Below are 12011 nucleotides of genomic sequence, written 5' to 3'. Positions count from 1 at the left end.
TTGTAGGTTTTATTCTTACTCACTGTTGAAACTCCTGCTGCACTGTTAGTTGTTACAAATAGACAAAGAAAATAATAATTGGGCACCTCTGCATCATTACTTTACCTCTATTACCTATATTAATGTTAATGATAAAATACACACGTTTTGAATCAAACTATTCCACAGGGTGAACCATCATTGTCTTCTGTTGTGAATCTGCTGACCCGAACTGATGGATAGTTACTATGCTCATATCATTTAAATATTTTTGAGATTCAGATGAATTCCAAAAATTGCAATCAAACTTTATTGAAGAATTTCAAATCATTTGGATATTGATACTATCTCCAAGAAGCGCTAAAAGAAAATTGGTTACATATGTGGGAATTTTTGAAAATAAATCAATAGGTATTTATTATTTTTATTTGGAGATCCAGCATGGAAAAGGCCTTTCCCACTGGTTAGAACACACCTACTTAACAGTCGTCTACTCACAGGACAGTTTACAATGACTAATTGACAAACCTACTGGTCTTTGGAGGAAACCAGAGTGCCTGGAGGTAGCGATCTCATTATTGAAAATGTGTGAATGAATCAGGAGCAGGTGTAAGCTGCAAAGCATCTCAAATTGCTGGAACGTTTGATGAGATTACCGCTTGCCTGATTATCTCAATCCACAAACCCCTCATCCCACAGAAAACATTCATCCCCCTCAATCAAACATTATCCACCTTCTGCATTTGCTTCCTCTGTCCTTTGAGAAGAAGAGTTTGAAAGATTCAGAAGACTCGGAGGGAGGAAAACGTCGGTCAGGCATTGAGGAGGATGTTTCCAATTGTGGATGAGTCTATGAGCACACGGCACAGCCCTCAGAGTACAAGCATGTCCCTTTGGAACTGAGACGGGGCAGAATCTCTTTAGTGAGGGGATAGTGAATGGCAAAAAATTTGAACTTGAACTTGTATTAGCTGAGGCCTGAGTACTGAACCAACGTCCATCACCCACCACCCCCACCAGAAAAATCTATATGATTACATCCGGCTTGCTCCCCTGTGTTCTCCCTTTTCTGTCTGGTAGCAATCCGCTAACCATGCAGAATGCTCAACCCTATGAGATTTTATTTTGGCATTCTTGTTTAGTATCTTTTGGAACTGTGCATTTCCTAAATTGATAGGTTAGCAAGTGCATGTGAGCATCACTACAGGCAAGAACCCAGCCCAGCAGCCCAATATGCTGGCTTGAAAATAGAGTCCCAAGCCTTCGTAATCTCTAGCACATAGTTCTACAGCTCCCTCCTCTTGACTCTTCTCCTCACCTGCCTATCTCCTCCCTCTGGTACCCCTCTCCTCAACTGCCTATCACCTTTCCCAATCAATCATCCCCTTCCTTTTCTCCTATGATCCACTCTCCTATCCCATTATATTCCTTTATCTTTTCCACTATCACCTCACAGCTTCCTACTTCACCCCCCCCCCCTCCACCTATCATCTTCACCTTCTAGCTTGGACTCCTTCCCATTCCCACCCGCCTTTTCATTCTAGGACCTTCCTTCTTCCTTTCCAGTCCTAATGAAGGGACTCGGCCCAAAACATTGCCTCTTTATTCATTTCCATAGAAGCTGCCTGACCTACTGAGTTCCTCCAGCATTGTGTGTGTGTGTCTTGCTCTGGATTTCCTGCATGTATGGAGTCTCTTGTGTATCTTATCTGCAATTCATTGTTTTCATGCATATTGAGCATTTTTCATTCTTGTTTTCAAATAACAGCCTTTCTCCTCCCTCAGTGTCAGGAATATAATCAGATGTAAATTACTTCTGACTCTGCTCTTGTAGACTGATCATACGAGACCAAAAGAAATTTGATGCTGAAAAACAGCCTACTTAGCAGAAACTGATAAGTAATTAAAGGTCTCTCTTCATGGACTGTGAACATCTCATCTCAGTTCATACTGTTCTGTTCCATAAATAAGTTTATTCAGTTTTAAAGAGTTAAAACTATTCACTAATGTTCTCCTTTTGAAGATATTTCTGACATTGCCCTGAGAGATTATTATTTTTAAACTTTGCCCTGTGTGATAACATCTTACAAAACAGCAGTCTTTCAGTAGGAGCTCTTCACCAATAATAATGTTGGTGATCAGAGATCTACAATTAGCAATTGTGCAATCCTAAAATAAATGTAAACTAAAATATATAGTACCTCTTCTAAAACAGCTTTCCTGATTGCAGGCCACTGGACTAAGAAAATCAAAGTAAATTTATGAACCAAGTACGTGTCTGTCACCGTCTACCTCGAGATTAATTTTCTTGCAGGCCTTTACAGGAAAACAGAAATAAAATAGAGTTTATTAAAAACTATATATAAGAAAGACAGGCAAAGGCCCAATGTACAAAAGAAGGCAAATCGTACAAATAATTAAAGAAGTAAATAAATAATCCTGAGAACATGAGTTGTAGAGTCCTTGAAAGTGGTCTGTAGGCTGTGAAATCAGCTCAGTGTTGAGGTGAGTGAAATTGTCCACGCTGGTTCAAGAGCCAGATGGGTGTAGGGTAATAACTTCCTGTACCTGCTACCATGGGAACGAAGGCTCCTGTACCTCCAGCATTTTGTGCGTGTTGCTCGGATTTCCAACATCTGCAGATATTCTCTTGTTCCGGTACCTCCTGCCTCAGTTTAGTAGCAGGATGAGAGTATGGCCTGGATGATGGGGATACTTGATGACTTGACGTTTTGAGTCCAAGAGTATTAAATCAGATACTTAGTCGGAAAGTTCTAGATTTCAATATTGGGTCCAGAAGGCTGCATTGTGCCCAGGCGGAAGATGAAGTGCTTTTCCTTAAGCTTGCATTGTGCCACTCTGTGGCATTGCAGGAGACCACAGACTGAGGGTGGGATGAGGGAACAGGAAGCTGTGGACTGAGCCTAGCTTCTCCACAATGCGGTCACTCAGTCTGCATTTGGGAATCAGTGAACGGCCTGCTATCAGAATTCTGGATCAGCACATTCCTATGAGGAAGGAAGACATGGGATAGCATGTTCGGCAACCTTGGGCAATGATAAAGTTTGCAAAAGGGATATGGAGACGCATGTTAGACTTAGGAAGTGGAAATCAGTCAGAGATAAAATTCTTTTTGTTTTTAATTGTTCATTCCAAATGGATAAAGAGCACAAAGTTCCTTGCTGTCACATAACGGACGATCTAACCTGGACCCACAACACCTCACTAGTCAAGAAGGCACAACAGTGTCTATGCTTTCTGAGGAGACTGAGGCAAGCAAAGACTCCCGCCCCCAGTCTAACATCTTTCTACAGGAACACCATCGAGATTGTCCTGTCTGGCTGCATCATTGTGCAGTACGGAGGCTGCGAGCCATCACACTGCATGATCCTAGAGAGGACGGTGAAAACTGCCAAGAGGATCGTTAAGGTCTCTGTACTCCCATTTGTGAATTTTACCAGGAATGTTGCAGACAAAAGGCCCAAAGCATTGTTGAGGATCCCTACCACAAACTCTTTGACCCACTACTGTCAGGAAGGAGGTACGGGAGCATCAGGACTAGGACTGCCAGACTGGATAATCACTGCTTCTGCCCTGAGGCTGAGAATAATGAATACCCTGTCACCACTGAGATCTCGTCACTAGGACAGCGAGCTGCTTGCTGTTTATCTGTGCTGCATAATTCATGCATTTTGAATTGTATTCATATATGGTAATATTTTGTTTCATGTGCTGGGTGCATGTTATATGTATTGTGGATGCACTGTGGTCCAGAGGATCGTTGTTTCACTTGGTTGTAAATATCTAGAGCTAGATGACAATAAGCCTGATCTTGCACTTGCCATTATAGTGGGAATCAAATAATCTTATTTACAGTTTATCTCTGTGGTCTGATTGGCTGGTGGTGTAGTGGCATTCACGCAGGACTTCGAGGTGAGTGGTCCCGGTTCCATCTGGCCAGCTCCTTGTACACTTACCATCCATGCTGGGTTGAACGTCGAGCTAGCAACTCTGCCTTATTAAAAAAAAACAGACAAATGCTAATGAACCAGCAAGGTTGCCACCTGTTGCACTATAAGGCATGGAGAGGAGCAATCTCTGCTATTGGGGACGTGCCCCTCCCCTCTCCCACACTGTCTTCATTGTGTCTCATGTATGCACACAGAGAAGCTGAAATTAATTTCCATCAATAATGAGAAGTGAAATATCTTTGGAAAACATCAACTAGCTATGGATATATTGTATTTGCACACAAAGAAACAATGACTTGAGCAGAAATACCATGATAATGGAGTTAGAATTCTTCATCTGAAAACCTAATAAGCTGTGAATTTCCCTGATGCATGTAATGCAACTTGAATGATGTTTTAAAAGAATAGGCTCATAGGACTGCTGCACTTAACAAGTTGAAAACCATCTTTATTCATGAGCTAGTGTTGGAACAATATCTAATTAATGAAGTGCATCGCAGTGATGCTGTCATAGTACACTACAGCACAGAAACAGGCCCTTTGGCCCATCTAGTCCCATGACAAGCTATTTAAAGCGCCTAGTTCCATTGACCTGCATGCAGACCATAGCCCTCCATACCCCTACCATCCATGTACCTGTCCAAATTTCTCTTAAATGTTGAAATCGACCCTGCATCCACCACCTCTGCTGGCAGCGTCTTCTACCCTCTCACCACCCTCTGAGTGAACAAGTTCCCTCTCATGTTCTCCTTAAGCATTGACCTCTGGATGGATGTTGTCTCACCAAGCCTCAGTAGATCACTACAAATACAAATTGTAATATATATTCCTTTCTTTGTTTGTGACATTTGATTGCAATTTACATTTAAAAAAAAGTAAAACTCTTATGCATTATGCTAATCATAGAATGCTGTAGTCTTTTTCAAAAAAAGTTCAATATCTAATCTATCTGTTGAATCAGTAATTTCCATCTTCAAGTGATTTCCGTATCAGAACCTCTGGTTCAAGATTATCAGATCCAACAACTTAGACCACATGAATTTATGTTGAAATAAAAGTCAATTAAGCAATTTAGTACAAAGATGAGAAAATCTGCAGATGCTGGAAATTCAAGCAACACACACAGTGCTGGAGGAAGTCAGCAGGCCAGGCAGCATCTATGGGACAGAGTAAACAGTCAATGTTTCAGGCCGAGACCCTTCATATACTGTACATAATGTAGCGGTTACTGTAACATTAACAGCACTAGCTCTGAGACTGTGTGTTTCAGTTTCTACGTAAAGAGATTTTACGTTCTCCTATGACTGCATGAGTTTCCTCTGGGTGCTCTGTTTTCCTTCCCAAGTTCCAAAAATGTACGTGTTATGAGTATATGGTGCTGATACCAGGCTGCCCCCAGCACATCCTTGGACTGTACTGGTCATTGACATAGACGACACACTTCACTGTATGTTTTGATATACATATGACAAATAAAGCTAATATTTAGTGTTTAACTCCTGTTCAAGACATTTTGAAGAATGAAGAAAATTTTGGACAACTTTTCATTATACATCATAAAATTTAAAGCCTAGCTATCCCAGATACAGTTTTAAATGTATAAATGTTGGGTTAACAAGGAGGGCAAACCTGGGTGCAGGAGGTGAATTTTAAAGAGCTCTACTTGTAGGTTTCTTCCAGCCCATGGAGCAAAGCTCTTGACAATAAACCTGAACTTGAACTTGCCATTATTGTGGGGGCCAAATAATCTTATTTTTAGGAACATCCTCTTCTCCTCTGCTATCAGATCTCTGAAAGGACCATGAACACTAACTCACTTTTTGCTTTCTACTGAATCACATATTTATTTTTATTATCCAGGCCATACTTTCTTGTCACTGCTATCATCGGGAAGGTGGTACATGAGCCTGAGTCCCACACCACCAAGTTCAGGAACAGTTATTACCCCTCAACTATCAGGCTCCTGAAACAGAGTGCATAACCTCACTCACTTTAACACTGAACTGATTCCAGAATCTATGGACTCACTTTCAAGGACCTTACAACTGGTGTTCTCATTATTATTTAATTACTTGTTTATTATTATTTGTCACTTTTGTATTTGAACAGTTTGTGTTTTGCACATTGGTTCTTTGTCCATCTTTGTTTGGGTGTAGTTTTTCATTGATTCTATTGTGCTTCTTCGTAACTACTGTGAATAGCCACAAGAAAATGAATATCAGGGTAGTCATCATCTTCACTATGTGCCGTGTTGTATGACGTGGGCAGACGTGGGTAGTCATGGGCTTTCCATGACCATAATTGTTCCTGGCAAATTTTTCTACAGAAGTGGTTTGCCATTGCCTTCTTCTGGACAGTGCCTTTACATGGGTGACCCGAGCCATTATCAATGCCCTTCAGAGATTGTTTGCCTGATGTCAGTGGTCGCATAACCAGGACTTGTGATCTGCACCAATTGCTCGTGTGACCATCCACCACCTGCTCCCATGGGTTCACATGATGCTCATTGGTGGGGTTTGGGGTGGAAAGCTGGTGCTGCACCTTGTCCAAGGGTGACCCGCAGGCTAGCCGAGGGAAGGAGCACTTTACACCTCCTTTGGTAGAGACGTATCTTCAGCCTGCCACTCGGTAGTATAGGGTGACATACAGTATAATACTTTGATAATAAAATTACTTGGAGCTTTGAACTTTGATTTCTTGCTCTCCCACTTTGCTGATCTTCCTTGGTGTCTCTAGAATTTGGTGATCAGTATGAGAGCTTCAAGTATTTCTAAATTGTTCTTGTAATTATTCCAAATGCTGATAATTAAAACTACAGACTCCAGGCCATTGCTATTCAGCTGAATAATCTTAAATGACTTTAAGAATGATCAAACGAATATTAATACACACTGTGGCAGTGGGTTGTGGTTGAGTAACTTCATCCTGCTCTAGGGCATATACTCAATTGTTCAGAAGCTTCACAATCAATTAGTATTTTCATATGTCATTGAGCTTTTCAAATCTCTCAAGTTCATCTGCTGATACTCTCTCTGCTCTTAATTGGTTGATGAATAAGCATTTTGAAAGCCAATATAAAAAGACGTTAGAGTAAGATCAAAACAAAAGAGCATTTTTTTTCACCTTAGATTGTGGAATAGGTTAGAAAACGTGAGGTAGAAGTGAAAGAAGTAACTATAAATAAACTATAAATAACCCCTGACCTTCCAAACCTAACCCTCTCCTATTCACGGGACCGTTTACTATGAACAATTAACCTACATGGTATGTCTTTGGATGTGGGAAATACATGAGCACATTGGGAGATTCCTTCCAGAGAACTCCAAACTGCAATGCCTCTGAACTGTAATAGTGTCACCCTAACCATGGCACTCACGTATGAATGATATTGCAAAGTAGATGATTCATTGTACATTCTGATGTTTTCCCATTTCAGTTTTTGAGTTTTTCTATTTAGATTAGTTTTGACACGTAGATTGATGATGAGTTTCTGATCCAAATTGGATAATGTTAGATTTTTCTTTCTGTCAAATGTGTTTAATCAGTCCAAAAATTTTGTAAAATTATAGTAAGATAAATTTCTAATTGTAGGAGATTTTATGCTATTATAAATATTCAGAAATTGATATTTTTATTGGAACACCAATGGTGGATAACTCTATTTCCACTGATTTGGATTGCAATAACTTTCCATTTTTAAAATTTTTTAACTTTATAGGACATACAGAAAATTTGGAGGTAGCTACAAGTATTTTTCACGTCATTCTGCAGCTTAGGTAAATATATTTTGCAATAAGAAATGAGAGATGTTGAAGTATCAGTTTTGATATTTTTACTTTTATTTTTAGTTAACTTTTCCTTTACTTGTATCGAGCAAGTCATAGTGCTGGAGAACAAGTGATACAAAGATGAGGCATTATAATATAGGTCATATTCAAAATTTCAAAATGATTGTTCTTCTGGATAGAAACTTTACTCTGTCATATATAGCAATTTCCACTCTAGGATGCACATGCTCAATGTTTCAGGACCAGCTTCTTCTTATTTCTGAACAGACAATGAATACTGCTGACTATTGTTGCTTTTTTTGGTACTACTTCTTTAATTTTTTGGTATATATTTTTTGTAATTTATAATATATTTTATTTTGTGTATTGCACTCTACCGCTGCTGTGAAATAACAAATTTCATGACACGCAGTACTGTGTTAAAGTCTTATATAAAAGGGGCGTGTGTGCGTGTGTGTGAGTATATACTGTATTTGTTGTCCATGTGGCGTGGAGAATGAGTTTGCAGTTTGTAAATTTGGTGGAAGCAAAGGATGTTGGGAATAGTGAGGGTGAAGCACCACAGCAAGGATGTGAGACAAGTGCCGGGGGCGAGGGGTGACACATGTGTAGGCCTGAAAGTCCTGTCACGGTAGTTTGAATCCAAACAATTATAGATTCAAGATTAGTTTATTATCAAAGAAGACATAAATTACACAGCCTTGAGATTTGCTTGCTCAGAGGTAGCACAAAGCAAGAAACCTGAAAGAACCCAATTAAAGAAGAAAAAAATAAAAGACTAACACTCAATGCTCAAGAGAAAGAAAAAAATAAAGATCATGCAAACATATGAAGCAAACAACAACAGCGTTCCAAACCAAAATTGAGTCCTCTGATCTGAACTCCAGAGTAGCCTGGAGTAGGCCCAAAGCCTTGCTTATTCATCATATTTGCAGGCATGGAGCACAGCAGCTGGGGTAGTCTTCATAGCCTCAGTGCCATGGAGATGACCATCATGGAGAGTGAGAGTGAAATTGGTTCTCGTCCCAACCGACACCCTGGTTTTTCAGTTCACCTGGAAGGCATTTAAATTGACCCAACAATGGGACAGGACAGGCTCTGTGCCCTGGAGTGAGGAGAGAATACCGTGGACGGTGAGGAAAATCAGATCTTGCCTCCAATATGCACCAGCATTTAAATTGTACCTTGCACTAGGACCCAGCTGAAATGAAAGGCTCTGGGCCTAGACCAAGCTGCCCAGCAACTTGCTGCGGGCCCAGATTTTGGTGCTCAGCCCACAGCCACTCTCAAGCTCTTCAAATCTTTTTGTCACCCAGAATGGTCCAACCTCGCTCCCAGGCTATCTGTATGGGCATCGGAACTCCATGTGTAAAGATTCTGCAACACACCATCTCCTAAACTCACCTTGCCATTACTCGCCCCCTTCACTGTTTGTGGGAATAATTTAACACAATTTACCTCAGAAAAGGTCATTTTAGTGATGTTCTCGAAAAATATCTCTCTGGTGCTTCCCGCTCTCTTCCCTCTTTCCCAGCCATGAACACTGTCGGTCCACAATGGAGGCCCATATCAGAATCAGGATTTTCATTACTCACATATGTCATGAAATTTGTTTGTTTTTGCGGCAGCAGTAAAGTGCAGTACATAAAACTGCAGTACTGTGCAAAGGTCTTAAGCTCCCTAGCTATAATCTGATATGCAGTACTGTACAAAAGTACTCCCTAACTTAAAATACTGTATATCAGTGCTGTGCTGTGTATCAGTGATAATAAACCTAATTCTGATTCCTTAATTCATTGCCATAGATGGCTGTGGAGGCCAAGTCATTGGATCCTTGATTATTAAGGGCATCAATGGTTACATGGAAATGGTATGAGAATGGGCTCGAGAGGGATAATAAATTAGCCATGATGGAATAGCAGAGCAGACTTGATGGGCTGAATGGCATTCTTCAATGACAGAGCAACCTGCAGTTCTGGCAGGTTCTAACTTGGTACATATTTCAAATCGCACCAAGGATCAGCTTCTGACTGGAAGGAGTAATGCAGACACAGCTTTGAAACCCAGTCGCCCTGCAGAATCTAAATGTAATGCTTGAATATTGCTTAAAATGCATTTTGAAAGATCATCAGTCCAGAAAATGCACATGAAGGAGGCAGTCTTTAAGTGATCTATTCATTCTATTACATACAACATTAATTCTTTGTGTGCTATAATTTAATTAAATGTGCATTATTTACAAGTTTGATTTATAATCTGAAAAGTCTGATTTCATCTTTAGAACTATTTCATTTTGCTGTGTATAATCAATAGTAGAATAGCATATGAAACAATTATAGCAGACAACATGATTAAATCACCTAGCAGACAACGTGTATAATCTGTGTTCCATATCTGGATGAACATCTTTGATAGCTATATGAAACAACACTCCGTAGCCACTTTATTAAATACAGAATGGAACCTGCTGTGGTCTTCTGCTGCTGTAGGCTATTCACTTCAAGGTTTGACATGTACTTTCAGAGATGCTCTTCTGCACATCCCTGTTGTAGTGTGTAGTTATTTAAGTTCCTGTTGCCTCCCTGTCTGTTTGAATCATTGTGGCCAGTCTCCTCTGGCCTCTCATTAACAAGGCCTTTCTGCCTGCAGAACTGCCACTCACTGGATTTTATTTTCTGTCTTTCTGCACCATTCTCCAAACTCGGGAGACTGTTGTGTGTGAAAATCCCAGGAGATGCAAAGTTTCTGAGATATTCAAGCCAACAATCATTTCACGGTCAAAACCACTTCTGTCACAATTCTTCCCCATTCTGATGTTTGGTCCGAACAACAACTGAACCTCTTGACCATGTCTGCATGCCTTTATGCATTGAGTTGCTGCTACATGATTGGCTGAGTAGAATTTGGCATTAACAAGCAAGTGTACCTAATAAAGTGGCTGCAGAGTATATAAATGACGTGTAAACAGATGCGAAGAAAATGTGTATTTCTCACATTTTTTTCTTATTTTTTCTAGATGCTGAAGAATACCAACCACCGATATGGAAATCCTACTGTAAGTTTAAAATTTGACTGTATTTATGAAGTGGTTTGCTGTACATAAGGGAACTGCATTAGTGTGATCTCATGTGAATAAGAGCATCAAGACATTTTCTTTCTATTCCCAGTTTAATGACATATTAACAACGTAGATTTAAAGTTTATTTTTAATTAAGTCCATATGGGCAAATTAACAGATGCAATTCACAGTAAAAGAAACCATTAATTCATCTAATATGTTGGTTTTTGGTGATCAAGTGCCCTATTTATGAAGCAGGTATATATAATAATGAAAGGCTGCTGCTGCCCTCGTTAAATTTCCATTAGAGGGCATTCAAAAAAGTACAGGCAATTAAGAAGTAAAAGAAGTGAAATTAGGGCCTAACTTCAATTTTACTTCATCCTGTCATCACTGTGGGTGCATATTGCCATATTGCTCTGGCGAGATTACCAAGTAACCGAGTGGTTCACTATGTTTAATCACAGTCTCATAATCTGTCTGAATGACATTACATAGAAATATAGAAAACCTACAGCGCAACACAGGCCCTTCAGCCCACAATGCTACGCTGAACATGTACTTAGTTTAGAAATTACCTAGGGCTACCGTTACCTAAGAATGTAAGATTACAGGCACAGTTTTCTAGGGGGGTATAAAGAACACAATTAATTTTTTTTACATTTCTGGCCAATGGAACACCTTTCATATTTGTGTGAAGATCAATGAGAATCTCACAATCTGGACCAAGGAAATAACAGAGGCCAGCAGCATACAGTTATAGAACACTATAGCACAGAAGCAGGCCCTTTGCCCCATCTAGTCAGTGCCGAACTATTATTCTGCCTAGTCCCATCAACCATAGCCCTCCATACCCCTCCCATCCATGTACATATCTAAACTTCACTTTAATGTTGCTATTGAACCTGCATTCAACACTCTCATTGGCAGCTGGTTCCACATTCACTCCACCCTCTATGTGACGAAATTCCCCCACAGGTTCCTTTAGATATTTCACCTTTTACCCTTAATCTTTGACCTTTAGTTCTAGTTGCTCCTAAGCTCGGTGGAAAAAGCTTGCTTGTATTTACCCTATCTATACTACCCCCCCCCCAATAATTTAATATCTCTTCTCTCAAATCTCTCATTCTCCTACGCTTCTAACCTATTCAAACTTTCCCTGTAATTCAGATCCTCAGGTCTCAGCAATACCGTGACTATTTCGATTGCCAGAGA

The 12011-nt window shown here is 40.0% G+C and overlaps 1 protein-coding gene across 2 annotated transcripts in view; it reads left to right on the top strand.

The window, feature by feature from the left end:
• chn2 (chimerin 2) overlaps positions 1-12011 on the top strand; it is a 251322-nt gene that overhangs the window by 130517 nt on the left and 108794 nt on the right. For both annotated transcript variants that reach the window (XM_059945052.1, XM_059945053.1), the window contains one exon: positions 10755-10793. In XM_059945052.1, coding sequence (XP_059801035.1) covers positions 10755-10793 — 39 coding nt within the window. The remainder of the gene's footprint in view (positions 1-10754; positions 10794-12011) is intronic.

This window comes from Hypanus sabinus, chromosome 20 (assembly GCF_030144855.1).
Source record: "Hypanus sabinus isolate sHypSab1 chromosome 20, sHypSab1.hap1, whole genome shotgun sequence".
Classification (NCBI taxonomy): Eukaryota; Metazoa; Chordata; class Chondrichthyes; order Myliobatiformes; family Dasyatidae; genus Hypanus; species Hypanus sabinus.
Note: the sequence above shows the minus strand (reverse complement) of the source record. Positions and strands in the feature narration are given on the sequence as shown.